The sequence below is a fragment of the Crotalus tigris genome, unplaced genomic scaffold, assembly GCF_016545835.1.
Source record: "Crotalus tigris isolate CLP2741 ecotype Arizona unplaced genomic scaffold, ASM1654583v1 scf7180000018504.2861643, whole genome shotgun sequence".
Classification (NCBI taxonomy): Eukaryota; Metazoa; Chordata; class Lepidosauria; order Squamata; family Viperidae; genus Crotalus; species Crotalus tigris.
Window position 1 is genome coordinate 2,432,717 of NW_024097043.1, and position 18,901 is coordinate 2,451,617.

The window sequence follows — 18,901 nt, forward strand, 5'->3', positions numbered from 1 at the left end:
ATCAAATTATATTGTGCTCTTTCTGTAAACTGCCAATCCGTATCTGAGCCTGGTTTAAAGTGTGTGTATTAGAACTCAGTTTCTTAAAAAGCTAAGAAGATTGAAGTTGTTTTAAAGTTCTGCCTTCAGCTTTTCCAAATATGCTCTCATTGGGATCAGAAGGTGGTTTTATCAGGCACAACACTGTGGGGACTCCCACAGAGATTCCTACTGCATTTAAACATGAATGATTCTTGGAATAATCTTCTTGTTGCCCTACGTTCATTGAGCAGACTTTCCCCTCAGTCATTTCATGAAGCTTCTTAATCTTCATGGAGTTAAACCTTCACTGTGTCTCCTTGGACCCACAAGGATTGGAAAGATTACATGCTTGCCCTGCAGTCGGAAGCCAGAATTTCCCAGAGGGAAACAGCAGGCCCTCAAGCTCTTCAGAGCTGTAGCTTTACAAAGGAAAACCAGCTTTGCTTCAGTCTCAAATAAAGTAGTACAAAGCAAGAAATCAGTTGACTCACCTTCCCTAAACAGCTGACTTTGGAAGAACAGACAGGTTTGGAGCTGCATTGGAATTGCTGCAAAGCTGCTTTAAAGCAGCAACACACCTCCAAATTCGTTTCCCCCATTCCCTGTGTTGCATGGAGAAAAATTAACAGATGAATGTGTCCCTGTCAACTGGAAAGAATTAATGGCTAAGGAGGCAAAAAATTCTATGTTTGGTTTCCCTTTCACTTTCAAAAATGGGATACCCAGAGGGCAGATGCAGAAGATGATACTGGAATTGCAGAGGGAGAGAGAACCGGATACTGTCTCTGTCCTTTTTTTGCTGATGGAAGACTTCCGAGAGGAACTCAAGAACTAAACTTCTTATCAGTGGTCTAAACTCTTGAACCAGTTTGAGATGACCAGATGGGGCGTTTTCCTGCCCCTTGTTAGCCAAAGGCTGAGGGCTGGATTGCCTAGCATTGGGATCAGATAAAATTATTTGGCTAGTTTTTACAAGAGAAGCTTTGTGTTGTATTTTGGAACAATTCCCAGCAGAAGCCTGAAAGCAAATCTATTAAATGAACTCTAAGCCATGGTCATAAGCTGTCAAGTATGAGAAAGGAAATTAATATGTCAGTATTAATGAGAAGCTCCAGGAGCTGAGTTCCTTGTAGGGTTCTGAGCCAGGATTATTTTTCCTCTTTTGTTGGAAGATACACTACAGTATATGTTTTTCAATAGGTATGTTTGACCAATAGCATCTAGATAATTATTTTCAGTTGGAGTCATGTTTAATAACAGCAGGTGCACTTGCTTGGTAAAATGAGAGGAATTATCATTCTCTTCTATGCTTCTTCTGTAAGCTTTGTTTTAAATTGAAAGCATCTGTCAAGGCACAGCAGGTTTTCTAATCGTTTGGTATAAAGAAAAATGTTCCCTATGCTCATCCTGACTTTCTTGCTTTCTATCGTAATGGAATAATTAACATTGTTGGGGCCAGAAGAGGTTAACTGTATGGAAATTGTTAGGAACATATGATTACCATACCACTAAGGGGTAAGGGGAGAACCATGTTAATCTATAGTAGCAAAAACCAGGAGGAATCTGGTAGCATTATTTCTGAATAACACATTTAGTCAGACACTTAGAGTGGCTAGATTGGTGTAGATTTAAATTGGGATGGAGTGGAGGGGAAGATAGGTTATGCAGATGTAGTTTACAAGTGCCATATCAGTTAAAAACTGCACTATATTAAACACCTATTTTGTTTTAGCACCACCAAATCTTTCTTGTGATAGTCCTTTCAGATGTTCCCTCATTCTTTTAATGTTGACATTGTATGTTTTAATTATGGTTTCCCAAGTGTATCGTAGACCCCTACTAGACTAATTTACACAATCTATTTTTCTCTGCGGGATCTTTTTTAACATCTGTGTTAATTGCTTCGCTTTGGTTTCATCAAGATTATAATCATATGAATTGAATAAGTCTTGTTTGGGATAATATAGGATTCTAAACTTTCTAACAAAATTTCATATAATTGTTATCACATATTTTCCATTGCATTTTTCTCAAATGATTATGTCTGCTCTCTCCATGCTGATATTTTTTCACTTTCTAATTTCATGCCTAGATAACTATATACTGCATAAGAAATACGTGGGGGTTTTATGCATCATGAACCAAATTATGAAATCCCCCTGAATTTTGACAAAGTACAGATACAATTTCAATCTGAAATCAGTTATTCCTGCCTAACAAATCAAAATGTGTCTGTGTTAGATTCTTATTACATATTTGTATATTATAAAACATTGTAAGCTAACATGTTTAAAAAGCCCTATAGAATTTATCATTGAAACTTCACAAGTGGTGAGCAAATAAAGGAATAGGAAAAGGGGATGAAGATAAGACAGTAATACTGTTAATATGGGATAAGAACAAAGAGGTTAAACCAAAAGTTTAATGTAAACATTGGCTCTTGGTTGTAACAAGAAAATAGTTACTCTCTCTCCCTGAATTACTGACTAGTTTTATAAATGTTACATGATTGTTACAAATGATGAAATTATTAAACATGTAAAACTACTGTATTTCACTCTAAATGTTTGCACAAATACATCCCTCTACAGTGAGGTGAGATGTGTCTTATAATCTTGTATTAACATAGCTAAATACAAGTTTAGTCCCAGCCTCCCCAAGTGGGTATGTTCCCATTGTGCTGAAGTTCAACTTGCTTTCAGGCTTGCTAGCTGGGGATGTTCAGAGTTGGTTGAACACGCCTGGAAGTCACCAAACTGGGGAAGACTGCTCTGAGTTAAGCATACAGAGACAGGGAACTTGTAGGAATATCAAACTGCTCAACAATTTAAATAGGAACTGTTTTTTAAAAGGGATTATCTGGGAATACAGATTTTTTTTTTTTAATTTCGGGCAGGGATAGGCAACCTCGGTTCTTTTATGACTCATGGACTTCAACTCCCAGAATTCCTGACTCAGCATCAGGAATTCTGGGAGCTGAAGTCCATGAGTCATAAAAGAGCCGAGGTTGCCTACCCCTGATTTAGGGCAATGACCTTTTTTTCCTATGAGGGCAATAACCTTAAACACCAGTTCATATTAGTAAGTAACTCAGACCAAGATTTCTGTTTTGGATTCTAGTGTTACCCACATAAAGGCATTTTTGTGGGTTTTCCCCCTTTTCTTAACAAATGTTTGTGATCCGAAAAAAAGAAAATAAAAAGGGAAAAGATGAAAGGATTAGAAAATACATTGCGTTCCAGATTTTCTCTTAAAATTTCATGAACAAGGCAGGGCTGTTGAACAATAAAAGACTTGTCTAAAAAATGCACTTAGTCTAGTTGACACGTCAGTCAAAATCATTTTTTGTGTACTTATTTAAAGAAATAAAGACTACTTTTAATTGGAAGTTTCTTTAACAGGCTTGTAAAATGGACATGGAAACCATTGTACTTCCCTCCCTCTAGAGTCATGAACATAATGTGGAGTCATCTGATAGAAAATATTAAATTGTAACAGCTAAATCTCAGCTTACGAAGTATTACATTTGTGAAAGTTTGGCCAAGGTTTCTACAGTAACTATACAGCTTCTGAAATGTAATCACTAGCACTGTTTGGGCTGCACCTAGATTACCCTGATAGCTGGCCTCCTCCTTTCTTTTCTCCAGGAAATATGCAAGCTAAAGCTGTCTCAAAAGGGCCTTTGTTAAGAAATAATTTAAAAAGTGATTCAATTTTGATACAAAAGGAAAGGATACCTGGGAAATAAGGCATGAAATAGTTCAGTGAAGAGACAACACAAGGGACTGAAACCTTTTTATTTATGGTAGTTAAGCCTACATGAGGGACTTTCTAATATATGAGAAAGGAAGAAATCAAAGTGGAAAGTGAGATGGACATTCTACAGGAGCTTCCCATAGTCTTGGATTGGCATTTGTAGACAAAGAGTGTGAGTTGCTTCTGATAAAATGTTGCATAGCATTAAAGATTTTGTACATCAAAGTTGCAGATTCAATCATACAACCTATCCATTTAGCACTGGTAGCCCAGTGAGTGGGCATGTAAAGTCCTCTCTAGGATTGATCAGGAGAAATAAGAAATAAAGTTCTTTCTTTAGGCTCTAAGTACAGAATTTGACCAAAAAGCCAAAACTCTCTTATTTCCTGTAGCGTGCAAGCTCATTTGTTACCAGTAGGATTGCCAAGTTCATAGTCAATGTCAATTGACTGAGAACTTATTTTATATAATCAATTGGGATAAAATAATTTTATTTTATTTATTTTATTTTATTTCATTTTAAAGCTTTGTACATGTGCATTTCATGCATCATATATTTTTGCATATTGGCTTTGCCTTTCATTTTGATAAGGCCAGTTGGTTAATCAATAAAAGTGAATGAATACGAGAGTGAATGATATAAATTGTGGGTAGAGATTTGTAAGAAGGGTCTGAATGTAAGTGCATGGCAGTGTCAGTATACTGCAACAGCCAAATGATAATCCAGTGCTAACTGAATCTTGCTCATAGAAGAGAAGGATCATTTTTAGACTTAAGGTATTATGTGTATGGAAATTATTTTATTTCTTGATTTTACAAATGTATCTATATTTATTTCAGAACCATGCTTTAGAACAGTGTTTCTCAATCTTGACAATTTTAAGGCATGTGGACTTCAACTCCCAGAATTCCACAGCCAGCAATGCTGGCTGTGGAATTCTGGGAGTTGAAGTCCACATGCCTTAAAATTGTCAAGGTTGAGAAACATTGCTTTAGAACCACATGTTCATGTCTATTTCCTATATATTCACATGTAGAAAATCGGTGTACATGAATCAAGGTTGGGATTCTTTATATGAATGATAGAATGAGGTCTGGTTTGTGAAATGAATGTTATTTTTTCCAGGTATGCTACTATCTAAAGTTGGCATGGGCTGCAAGACATACATAATTTTGTGGTCTTTTTTGGTCCATAAAGTTCCCTAAAATTTGTGCAACTGCTAAATAACCATGGCAATTGCATAATAGCAGATTCCCAAGATAAAGAGTCCCTACTATAAAGTAGTTATTATGTTATAGGGCTCCACAATCTCCTTAAATAATCTTTGTGCATGTCTCTAATGTTTCTTTGAAACAAAGGGCAACTACAATGGTGTCAAAATATATAATTTATGCAACCATGTTCTGAAGGAAAGAATGGTCAGGGGTCCTTGGTGCTCTCTGAGCTTGCTTGTTTTCTTGAAGACATTTCATTACCCTAACTAGATAACATCTGTTTGACCTGGTTGGTCTGAAGTTGATCTAGTCAACTTCAGACCAACAATCAAATAAGCAATGCCCCAGTCAAGAAACTGCCAAAGGGCCATCAGTAAATAGCCCAACAAAGAATCCCTAAGACCGCACCCATCCACACAGACAGGCAAGACGCCAGAATATAAACTGACAGCAAACAGCATTCCTTACTAGCACTGGTGATGTTACCTAGTTAGGATAATGAAACATCTGCAAGAAAACAAGCAAGCTCAGAGAGCACCAAGGACCCTGATTTCAACTCTGAACTACAAATATTCTCCTTCATTGGAAAGAATGGTCTCTGACACTAATTTATTCAACAGAAAGTACCAGATACCTTGAAAGAATTGCAAGCTTTTTATTGTTATTTTGGCAGCATTACAATAGCCTATATATAAGCCGGCTATCTAGCAGCTCCTGACTTGTGAGCAGCTTTATACCGTGTGACTAAACACTTACAGCTTTAACATGCCATTCAGAGAAGTGTAGAATCAAGTAGCCTCTAAGAAATGGTTGCAAGCAGGTTCAGATGGCTGAAAAATCTTGCCAAGAAAACTGCAAGGGCTTCTCCAGGCAGTCACTGAGAATCAGATATGATTGAATGAAAGGGAAAAAAATGCGGTAGATCTAAGTTTTAACTTTTGATTGGGCTCACTTCTAGGAAATATTTTCAGACAAGATCTCAACTCCTTGGCATAATTAGTGTTCACATATCATAGTAAGTCATATTGTTTGTTTATGCTTGGTAAACAAACAGGATCAACATAATATATGAGTGCTACCAATTACCTATATCGTGTTAAGCTATAAAGGAGTTTACTAGGTTTTGGCTTGGTGCATTGCATACATTCAGTCAATTTTGTTTGCAACTCATGATTCAAGGTTTAATGTAGATTTGCAAAAGGCACACTGCATGGAGTCCCCTTCCTCCCTTTTTTCCTATTAATATTTTGCCCCCTTCTTTGATTTATTTTTTAATGGGGAGATTGCAGAAGCATAAAGCACTCCAGAGCTTAATCTTTATTATTGCATTGTCCCCAATTGATCCTGTCACCACCTAGTCTTGGTGTATATCTCTTGATCCGATGGAACAGTATATTCCTGGCTTAGTGTATTGTGTAACCCAAACTTTAGTGTAGCATATTCAGTGTCATATATGAGTATCAATGATGTTTAAATGAGGAGAGGTAGGCAAAAGTGCTGCTGAGCTATTGCTCAGTAATTTCTGCAGTTTTGAACAAGTACAGTGGCTTCACATTTGTGATGCTCTAATTAGAGATAAGTAGGGATGGTGATTGGGTGAATTAAGGACACTGTTAAGAAAAAAGCAAAAAAGGGCACACAGGTGCACTTATTTGGCATGGATCTACATCAGGGGTGTCAAACTGCTGGCCCGTGGGCCGGATACGTCTTGCCGAAACCGCGCCCACTCCATTGCCGGCAATGGAAAAAAAGTTGCGATACGTCGCGACACATCATGTGACGTTGTGAGTTTGACACCCCTGGTTTACACAATTGAAAAAGGTTAGGCAATCCAATTGCATAAAGATTCATTTTCCAAGTGAAGTGTCAAAAGATGACAGGTCTTAGGCTGTTGGAAAAGGATCCCAAAGATAAAATCCCTGCTAAGATTAGCTCCCATATGAAGTAGAGATTCTCTGGCTCCCATTTTTCTAGATTCTTTGGCAGCTGTTTATTATATAACAATATATATATGGGCTTATACTTCATCTTAGAAACAGCAGAACCTATTATTTTGTCATATGAACTGTGGGATCTATTCAAAATATATCTTGAAGAAAGCTGTGATGAGTAAATTGAAACCCTATTATGAAATAGGATATATTTGGCATGACAGTTTGTGGACAGACAAGATAAACATTGTCTTATGACCTGCTTGTGAGTTTCTGGAAGCAATTAGTTGGTCACCCACGTTGCTATTTCACTGCCTGAAACAAATATGGTGCACCCTCTAACATTACATGTGCAAAAGCCAGTAGATTGGAAGTGGAATTTTATTTCAGCACCAGTGACAGCATCTTTCACAGCCCCTGAGGACGACAGGCTAGCTCAGAAAACAGAGAGATGATATAGTTATTGTGCATATAGTTCTGTCTTCCAACAATTTACAATTGTTCCAGTTTTCCCACAACAGCTGGGGAAGCTACTTCACTCTCCCTAATTGCACAACTGGACTGTTGTGAGCAATCCACATAGAAATAATATACTTGGCAAGATGAATCTTTGGTGATTTAGCAAGATTGCTGTATACCAATTTAGCCTCCTGGGACTTTAATTTTATGGTAAAGGAAGCCAGTTGGATATTAAATGCTTGGACTGTCTAGCTTCTCCAGGGGTAGAATCCCATATTGCAAGTAAGGTAAAGGAGTCCCCACAGATTTCACTCTGCTAGTCTTTGCCAACTATAGAGGGCAGTGCTCATCTCCATTTCCTCCATATTGCAGGACTAGGTAGGAATCCTGTCCCCAAGATTTTAGAGGACTGTTGCCAGCTTGAAGACACAGTATTGAACTGGATTGGCCAGTCAATAGTAGAAGATTATAAACCTGTGCCATTTCAGAAATACAACATGGGAATACATGAAACCAGAACTTTGGCCGTTAATAAGATGAACGCAAAACCACTCACGATCACAGAATCTATACTACAAGCAGAAAACGATACCCTCCAGGGATGCTAGGCAATATCGTCCATCATTTTCAGCCACATTGGCTGAGAATGCTGGCTGGGAATCAGAATGCAGGGGATCTGGATCAGTCCCCATCGCTGAGTTGGGGACTACCCTAAATTTGAGGAGAAACTCTGATTTTCGTCATGCAAATAACATGTCTCCGTAAAATGTAACCTGCTTCAGCCAGTGGCTGCCCTGCTTCCATTTCTTTCTTCACTTTCTATAAATAATATCTCTCTGTATTCGGTTGCAGGTGGAATCTCCCCCAATGGTCAGTTCAGAACTCTACAGCAACAGTTTAGCTCAAGATCCCAAACTAATGGCACGGATCACAAAGGTTTGGTAGGTACTGCTGTTTCTGTTTCCTGTTTCTAATAATATTTAACTGCACTATTTATATTTCAGTGTTATTTATATTTCAATCTGATTTGGATGGATGATTTATATGCATATATGTCCTTTCTGTTGCTGACTTCCAGCCCTGCAGTGATGATGATGCCATATAATACGCTTGTTTATGCTAATAATAGCGTCAGGGCAAGCAATGCCTATTCTTATGCCACAAACAGTGTTGATGTTAACGAGGGCAGCCTGTAGCCCCTAGAATCCCTGTAGTAGATACTCATTAGTATATAGATTAGATTATTTCAAAATATCTCAGCTGATCTAAGAACTGGCATGAAGGGAGTGTGCATGTATCTGTGTATGAGAGACAGGATTTATCTGCTTTTGAAAATAAGTATTAACTTTCCCTTCCTTCCTTCCTTCCTTCCTTCGTTCTTTCTTGCCCCTTGCAGCTGCACCATTCCATTGGCAATAATGGCTATAATTCTGTGAAGGCTGCCGGCTGGTCCTCCCGCTCAGCAGTGGATCTCAGGCCCAATACTAGAATAGCCCCTGTCAGCAATGGCACCGGCCCCAAAAGCCCCCTGTACGGTACAAATTACGGCTCCACCACCCGACCCAGGTCTTTCAATGACAAGAACTACCGGAACTGTCAGAACTATGACACCATGTCCTTGCACTCCCTGCGCCTGACAGATGGTCTAGGCGGCCCTGGGGGTGTGGATGACCACTACAGCTTAATGTCTGAGATGGATCCACTGACCCAAGCGACTCTCTATAAAAACCGGGGTGCAGGTGGCTTCCAAAGATCCTACGCCTTTGAGAGGCAGATGAGCGCCGGCTCTAACGCTTGCGCAAAACGACCCCTTGAGTGGATGGATGGCATGGTGGTTCCCCAGAACAGGACCGTCATCCGTGCACCAGCCATGCGTACTCTGCAACGTTTCCAGAGCAACAACCGCTCCCGATTTAGTACAGGCTCTTTCAGTGGCACTCAGACCTCCCAAGGAGGGGCTGGGAACACCTATGTCACAGTGGAGCGTACTTCCCGTGCCCCTTCCGTGCACAGCTTGGCTGAATCCAACCACCATTTGCAAGATCTGCATGGCATGGACATGTTTGATGGTCAGAATACACTGATGTCCCAGCAGTCCTACTCTGGTGGGTAAGTGTGCTGTGAATTTGTAGCAGTGCAATGCTCTGGTCCTAAGTGAGCTGAGGAAACTGGAACAGACAGCTCTCACCCACTTAGCTGCCCTGAATTCCAATCAAATCAATCTCTATTGACAGTGGAAAGTGGGAATGCCATGACTGCAGTTCAGGCACACAAAGTAGTCCTAGACCGAGAAACCTTGCCATGGGGGCATGGAGCAGCTAATTTTTTGCAGATTGTTTCTTTGCCTGGATGCTCTTTATTGGTGAATCTGGAAGTTAAGGTACCTGTTATGCCTCAAGGACTCGGGTGGCAAAAGAATGGCACCAGTCTCTGGATTCTGCCATTACTGAGCTGAAAGCCACTTACAATAACCAGCACAGTGGCAAGGAAAATAATACAAATTACGTTCTGTGTGCTCACTGATTTTCATATGCGGAAATTGTAAATGAGATGATTCTGAGTCTGGGCAGGCAGTGACGTTTCTGTCAGTCCTAATTAGACTTACAGGGTGTTGGTATATCGTATTTTTCTATAACAGATGTTTCTATAACAGAGGGGTTATTTCAGTTATTCCTTGTTGACTAGCTGTAGGTATAACAGCTGAGATTGGCAAGGTAAGAATCATTGGTTCCCAGGCTAGAAATGGCCAGTTTGGAAACATATCTTCTTAAAGCGATAGGGGGACCCAATAGGTTTTGGTTAATTGAGAAAAGTGAAAGAAAGAAGCTTAGAATGAAAACCAATGGGTATGAATGAATGAATTTTTATCTCTCTCCCCTCACACCTCCCTCTCCTTCTCCCCTCTGTCCCTCTCTCTGACATCTTTGCACTGCATTGAGCAAGCAGCGGATGGCACAGAATCTTAATTTTTTTATCACAATGTAAAATCTTTTTTTTTCCTGGAGTTTTTGCATTCTGAGAAATTATATTTGTAGTTGTGAAAAGTAAAGCAAGTTTCTAGCACTTATGTAAGGGAAAAGATTTATATAAGGGAATATTGAATAGCAAAAGCAAAGGTTGTAATAGTTTAGAAACTTGATGTACAGTATTTACATTTATGGTCTGATTATCCCAGCCCTGTAACCCTATTTTAATCAGGCTCTTTCCTTATTAAGTTCTCTTCCCCCTCCTTTTTTTAAAGAAGGATCTTTATCTTTTGGCAAGGAATTCAAATTCCTTGTGTGCCTCAGATCAGCTAGCAGGGCAATTTTGTACCTAAATGTATATATGTAGTTTTGTTTAGTAGATATAGGTAGTCCTCAGCTTAAGGTAGTCCTCAGATTAACCAGTCACTAAAATGACCATTCAAAGATACAACAGATACCCCCCCCACACACCTCTATTTTTAAGTTCCAACAGCCATAACCCCATGCAATCATATGATTGCATTTTGGGTACCTGGCAACTGACACATTTATAGCCATTTCTAGTGTCCCACAGTCACATTATCATGATTTTTTTTGCTGGTTTCCAGCATTTACTTCCAGTTTCTGACAAAAAAAGGCCCATTGGATAAAACAGATTCACTTAACGACCATAGTATGTTCACTTAATGAGCATTGCAAAAAAAAAAAAAAGGAATAGTCCAGCAGTGATTTATTTAACTGCAACAATTTATTATTGTAATTCTAGACTCAATTACAGCTGAATTTTGCGGGGGAGGGTAAGCACAGCAATCAGATGGATATTACTAGAAATCTCTGTAAAAAAAAAGAGAAGATTTGAAATTGCATCATGTCCTCTCTGATTTAATTTTGGTTTCAGATTTGATGACATTGATCTTCCCTCTGCGGTGAAATATCTGATGGCTTCCGACCCCAACCTCCAGGTGCTTGGGGCTGCTTATATCCAGCATAGGTGCTACAGTGACAATGATGCCAAGAAGCAGGTGAGGCTAAGATGGATTTATAGCTGAAGGCATGCCTAAGATCCCAATATTATCTTCAGTTTACTCAGCAGTGACTCTCCTTTAAGAGGTTGTGCCATGCTTAGTTAAAACGGTTGTGGTGAGAGGGGTTCTTGCATGTTAAGAGGGAAGATTATTTGACTGAACAAAAAGACAGCTTGCTTAGAGACAGGATGAGATGGGTGCACATGGGTGGGGATGAGACAGGGTGAGATGGGTCCACATCTCTGCTCTTCTCTCTTAACATGTGTGCCACTCTCCCTCTTTCCATAGGCTCGCAGTCTCCAAGCCATATCCAAACTGGTGAAGCTCTTCAACAGTCCTAACCAAGAGGTGCAGCGCCATGCCACTGGTGCCATGCGCAATCTTATTTATGACAATGCAGAGAACAAGCTGGGGCTGGTGGAAGAAAATGGAATCTATGAGCTGATGCGCACTTTGCGGGAGCAGGATGATGAATTACGCAAGAATGTTACTGGTGAGTGGACATTGTTGTAGCCAAATTGTGGGCAGAGGATTGGGAGCATGGATCTATAGCCCACCCAGGAAATAGGAAAATTAAAAAGAAATAGGATAAGTCTTTTTTTTTTTTTTTTGGACTAATTTCAAAACAGTCTTTCTTGTGGTGCAGTGGTTAGAATGTAGTATTGCAGGCTAATTCAGTTCACCGCTAGGAGTTTGACTGGCTCAAGGTTGGCTCAGCTTTCCATCCTTCTGCAGTCAGTAAAATGAGGACCCAGATGGTTGGGGGTAATATGCTGACTCTGTAAACTGCTTAGAGAGGGCTGTAAAGCACTGTGAAGCGGTGTATAAATCTAAGTGCTATTGCTATAGCCTTCCACTGGGAAAAAAGTGTGTCTTGCCCTAATGTTACATTTAATTTCCACTGTATCTTAACATAAGGGTCAGAAGAGGAGAAATCTTAGTATAATGAGATTGATCCTTGCGATTAATAACCAAATGTTACAACGGGAGGAAGCAATTTCTCTCTTAGAGAAAATGTCCTTAATAGGAAATAGAAAAAGGTTCTGCTTTTAAGATTAAATTTAATTTAAAAATATCACTGCATCACCTGGCTGAAAGTGATTCAGCCTTTATAAAGCGATGCTAATATTTTTTTTTATCTACTGTTCAACCAAATAACTACCAGCTAAATTATAATAAAATAGAAACAATAGCATAAGTTTAATCTAGAAAAATAGCTAAAGAGATGAAATCTTCCTCCCACTGGTGTTGCCAGACCTAAGTTTCCATTGTAAAGTAAAACCACATTTCATTGAAACTTTGTGTGGAGGTGACATCTGTTGTTCCAAAATGTCCATTAAATATGAAAGTATGTCATCATGGTCAGTTACAATTTTATGTATTTATTATAATTTCATAAGTGCATAAATGGCATGCATGACAATTTGTGTAATGTCATAATCATGCAAACATGAATTATAGATGTTGCAAAGTTAAGGTAAATTTAATGCTTCATCAGGCTACTTTAGATGTAATGGACTTGTTTGTTATTTTGGAGGGATGTCTGTTACATATTCACATTAAATGTGAATCCATGAAATTATATGCTGTATAAACAATTAGTAATTAAATATGTAATACGTCTGGGGTATGGAAGGAGGGGGAAAAAGGAGAAGGAGAAAACAGATTGGTAGAGGTCAGGAAAGAAACTATGGCCATCTCATCTCCTAATTATTTTTATATAAGCCAGGAAGAGTCTTAAACCAGAATGGAAATAAATAACTAGAGTAAATAATTCAGTGACAAATTTTAAGGTATAAAAAAATCTTGAGGATGGAGTCTCGCACCCCATCAAATTTTGCCATATAATAACTACTATCATTTACAAGCAAGATTCAGAGATTGCTATATCTAAAAAAAGTCTTGCGGTAATAGAAATATTATATAGGGTGGCAATATGATTAAATTGATAATATGGGGTGGCAATATGATCAAATTGAAATGTGATAGGATTTGAAAACCTGAATGTATGAAGAGAGAAAGGGTGGCAAGAAACAATGTACAGCAGATTTAATGCCAGAATTGAAACTGCCATTTGTCTTTACACAAAGATTAAATGCAGGCAAGATATTAATTGTATTTGCCTTTTTCGGAAGAAAACAACCTTGGCTTCTATTTTTATCTGGAAAGAAACCTCTAATGTGCAGCTGAATTGCAGTTACACAACTAGTAATCACATTTATAGACAATCACAGTCCCAAAGGATTTGCAACAGTTACTGCTAAACCAAAATGTTGTAACCAAGAATTTGCCAAGTAAGCTATGATTTACTGAATGATACACAATGTCAGGTTGCGTTTGCACATCACACTAAACTAAAAATGCTAAGTTTAGTTTATAGGTGAAACCAGGGTCATATTTAGGTTACTTGTGCATTTTGTTTGGTGCATTAGATGCATTCTTGTTCAGAGCATTTGCTTACTTCCCTTCCAAGTTCCCTTCATAATTAGCAACCTTTAATTTTCCTAAAATAGTACTGTAGTTTATTTCTTAATTCACAAACAGTAAAACTACACTGAGGAGTAAATGAATGGAAAGAATCAGTGAAATACTAGCAACTCCTGGATACTCTCTATTTCTTTGAATATCCTTCTGGGAAGAGATTGGAATGTCAGCCCGTTAACAAGCTCAACTTCAATGGACTCAGCAAATCCTAGCCAAGAAAAGGGTGCTAGGAGGGGTTGGGGAAAGGGCTGTGAAATTCCTGTAAATTAAGTGGTTGTTCTGCTTAACATCAGCTAAAGAGATAAAGAGAAGCAGGGCTGGGGGGGGGGGGCAAGGGGCACAGTGTGGCTATATGTTGCAGTTGCAGGCAAATATCCTTTCCTAGGAAGAACCGGGAATAGGAATAAAGAGATCTGCCAGAGGGAAGAGATTATATTTGCCTTCTGTTATGCAAAGGTGCTTTTCCTGCCTGACAAGCTCTGATTGTTTAATACCAAGGCCAATGAGAAAGGTAGGCCCAAAGCATTGAACTTTCATGCATGTTTCTAGCATGTTGGACACTTGTGAAATGTTAATGGAATTCAATTGAAGTTGGAGAGAATAATCCTCTGATACCATAGTCTAGGGCAGGGGTCCCCAACCTTGGCAACTTTAAGACTGGTGGACCTCAACTCCCAGAATTCCTCAGCCAGCAAAGCTTTGCTGGCTGAGGAATTCTGGGAGTTGAAGTCCACTAGTTGCCACGGTTGGAGACCCTTGGTCTAGGGCAGAGATCTCCAACCTTTTTGGTTTGGCAGCCCGGAAAGGGAGGCATGCAATGCTACATGCACATGCACAAATGGACCATATGCCTGTGCACGCAAAAATGCACATGCGCCCATGCAAATGGCCACAAGCAAGCACATGCACACATGCAGATGGAGCTGTGTGGGCACGAGTGCTGCAAATGGGGCGGCACTAGTGCTGGTGGGATGCTATGGGTGGCACTAATGCCAATGGGATGGTCTGGGGTGGGGTGCCAGCGCCGGCAGGATGCTTGGAGCGGCGCTAGTGCTGGTGGGACGCTCAGGGGCGGCGTGGTACTAGCACCGGCGGGATGCTCAGGGCAGCGCTAGTGCTGCTGTGACACTAGGAATAGGGTATAGCTAGCACCAGCGGAATGCTTGGGGCAGCACTGGCGTGAGTGTGTGGGAGTGAGTGCATGTGCACTTGCACTGGCCATCCCTTCACGCAGCCCAGTGGCCATGTGGCCATGGCCCGGTAGTGAGCTACAGCCCACAGGTTGGGGGCCCGTGGTCTAGGGGACCAGATGAGCTTAACAAGGTGGCTGGTAGGTTGGAGGAGTGAGGGTTAGAGAAGATAGATCGCTTATAAACTGATATGCTGTTAGTGTATGTCACCAGAGAAATTGGCTAGAATGTTCACATGTTGGAAATGTGAACAACATAAAGGGACATATTGTCATGTTTGGTGCACATATAAAAAAAATAGAAAATTTTGGATTCAAATACAGATTTTAAAGATTAATGCAAGTTGAGACCAGAAACTTTTCTTTTGGGACTGATGGACAAAAAGTTGGAAAACAGTCATGGATCTTTGTTTTTGTACATGGTAAGCGCATTGAGATGTTTATATGCACAAAGTTGGAAAGATTCAGTATTACCTACAATACCTAAAATGGAGGACTGGCTGGTGAAGATGATGGAGCTTGCTGAGATGGATAAATTTACTTCTTTGATCAGAGAAAAGGCAATATCTACATTTATTGCTGACTGGAAACCCCTTATGAATTTACTGAATTATCATAAGTTTATGGTTTTGGTGATATGACAGGATAGATTATAGAAAGAGAGTTATGAGGAGTAAAAGCCAAAATTATAACTGCTATAAAAAAGATTAATCTTTTGCCAATTACATGGCAAAAATCTAAACGTTTATTATGGGAATGTTTTCTCAGCTCTCTTGTGTACTAAAGCCCTTCATATACAATCAGCAAGCTCTAAAGTTCCAAATAAATATTACAGTAATATATTTATTGATAATTGTACTACTTTTAGGTTCATTTCAGTATTGTGCAAGATCCGCTTTCTAATCTAGACAAACCTAGGACCCTCCTTTAGCTTTCATCCATTAATTCCCTCATAAACCATCTGCCTCTCTACCAGTATGCAAGCAGATAAATCCCAGCTAAATCTGCATCACTATCTTAGTTTCATAAGAGGAAATACCACCTCATCTGGCTTTATGTTGCTTCTCTTTTAAGAGAATTCTGGCTTTATGAAGTCTCATTGTATTTTCTCTCACCCAATCCTTTTCATTCCAAGAATTCTGTATATACATAACCTGCTTTCCAGAAACACAGTATTTTCTCTCCGTGTATGGCTTAACTACTCTTCAGCTACCCAAATATGCACAGTTGCAACAAATCTCCTCATTTCATAAACAAATGCATGTTGGCTGCTGAAAAGAACAACCTTAAATTCTTGTTTACTAACTTGTGCTCATCTACATCCACTGATAAGCCATAATGTGAATTCAGCAAGAGCCATCCTGTCCTTCAGTTGTCTGCAATTCTGAATGGAACTGTCCCTGGTTCAACGTACTGTTTCATTGTCATACTCTATTTTTGTAAGTGGTTACCAAGCTAGGTTAAAACTCTTCGCATTTTTATTATCAAGTGTAGGGATTAATGTTCCCCTTGCATGTCAATGCATGTTAAATATCTGTTCATCCCAAATTTCCTAAGAGGGATAATGCTTATGCCTTTCAGCAAAACCAGCTATAAAAGCTTTGGCAGAAGCTGAGGAGAGGCATGAAATTAGTAGCCATACTAAGTTGGTCAGTATGGGGCACTTGCGTGAGTAGGTAAGCAAGCCCAAGCCCGCTGGAATAGAGACCTGACATTTCAACATCTACAGCTTCTCAAGCAGCTACGACAGTGGTTGACGCACTGGGATGCTGTAACAGTTAAGACTGCTCATGAACACAAAACTGAATGAGTGACATTTCCTGGTGGCAGATAATAAACTAGAAAGGGGAAGAAGCAGAAGCTGATTGTGGCAGTTTTTCTGTTGCTAGGCAGCCAATATTTGTAGTTATTGAAGGGGGGAAAGGCAAGTTGATTCTATTAGCCTTATTGAAAGCCTGTTTCAGGCCTTCCAGAAGTTAAACCCAGCTGGATGTCTGGCCCTTTTGTGACTATACAATAAGGAGGAAGAGGCAGAGGTCAGCCTATAGCCTTGTAGAGATCAGATTGCAATTCCCATGATCATTCATCCTCAGTTATGTTGGTGGGGTTAATGTTCAACAGTATCTGGGAGAACAATGTTTTCCATCCTTACTGAAAAGGGAAGAGGAAAGTAACCCGATAAATACGAAAACTAAACAAAATTAAATCCTGAAGTGTCCTCTAATCTTGTGGAGATCTCAGCTGTGAGGAACTATGTAGACAAAGGAGATAAGTTGCTGGAAGGCATGGTGGTTGGCTGGGCCTACAAGACTGTCTTGCTCCAACAAGTTAATATGATTCAGCCATCGCGTTCTTTACAGTGAAATATTCTAATAATGTTGAGAGCCTTACAGTGCTTGATTTGTGCAAGTTTATACACAGCATCACCTAACCAGAACTTGTCTGCTTCGTTTTCTTGCTGTCCAAAAAGAATTTTCTCAGGAAGTTGCTCTATTTCTGTTGTTTTGTCTCTACTCATTACTCAAACTGATGTAGATAGCTAACAGACCACAGTCCAGGACTCTGTTAATTTCCCCAGGTTTCACTAAAACAATCAGAAGTTTTGCAAACAGGCTTTTCTACAGAATAGATCTGCAGTATACTTGTTAGCCTAGGTGGTTCTTTCCTCACTATGGGTATTTATATGTTGCATGCTATGTGAAGCTAGATTGGGATTTAACATGTCAGAAATAATCTTAGATGTTTAGCCTAGCCTGGGATGAAACATTAGATGCACTATTCATAGCAAGGCTATGACAAGCTATAACCTCAGAGCCATTGTCAAAATTTCTTCAGAATTTGTATATGTGTTTAAAGGAAATTTGCAGTTTAACTATGGAATGAAAGAAATATTGGCACAGTTCTGAATCTGATTAGAATTTATTTAAAAATTGGCAGAATTGTCTTGGATCTTCATTGTTTTATTTATCCATTTTAAAAAGAAACAGTTAATTGCTCGGTGCAGTTTCCAAGAAAAAAATGAACCAGATCGATTGATAACTGCTTTTTTTAACATTGACTTTCCAGTTTATTTCAACTGTAGTTTAATTAAAGGAAATTGCTGGCTCACTGGAACAATAGTTTTAAAAAAGGGTTTGAGGAGACATGAAAGAGCTTGCATGTACATTTAATACCAAAATCAAATGAATGAGTGACCTTGGTTGCACTCCAAGATTCAGCAAATAACAGGTCTTGCATTATTCAGAGTTGCTGTGGGATCCAGCAAAGAAAACATTGATCTGAGGTTAGTAATAGTGTTCATGGCCCTGCTCAGCCATAATAGGCTCAGGTGGCCTTGTGAATGTCATTCTGTGTCAGATGACATGGGAAAGCAAATAGGACAGGTTAACATCTTCCTAACGAGTAAATTCTTTGTATGTAAGTTTAGGTGTGTGTCATGTATGTGTTTCACTTTGAGAGCGGGCAACTAAATTTCATTTTTGATGTGTGCCATTGTGCCCACAGTATAAAAATGACAAGGTTATCTTATCAAGGCACTTTCTGAATTTGGGATAATTCAAAAGTAACTTCAAGACAGGTCAGGGCATCATTAGACTAGTGTCTGCCCTCTGCAATTTTGCTTTGCAGTTAAAATCTTCCTCGGAGTTTGGTATTAGCTGCCTACTTGTAAAAGTGAAAAATGTGACTGAAACCTAGTTGTTGTAAAGATTAATAACATAAGGATTGTGAAGCATTCTGCACTCTAAAAATTAATGGTGATAATGATAATTATAGCTTGAAAGCAACACAGAGATAAAATAATATACTACAACTTTTACCTAATTCTAGATATACAGTATTGTGCATGAACAGTGG

At 39.2% G+C, this 18,901-nt stretch overlaps 1 protein-coding gene across 1 annotated transcript in view; it reads left to right on the top strand.

The window, feature by feature from the left end:
- Nucleotides 1-18,901, top strand: part of PKP3 (plakophilin 3) — a 68,577-nt gene that overhangs the window by 41,772 nt on the left and 7,904 nt on the right. Inside the window, exons 3-6 of the mRNA XM_039353244.1 lie at nt 8,235-8,323; nt 8,779-9,491; nt 11,247-11,370; nt 11,662-11,866. Coding sequence (XP_039209178.1) covers nt 8,235-8,323; nt 8,779-9,491; nt 11,247-11,370; nt 11,662-11,866 — 1,131 coding nt within the window. The remainder of the gene's footprint in view (nt 1-8,234; nt 8,324-8,778; nt 9,492-11,246; nt 11,371-11,661; nt 11,867-18,901) is intronic.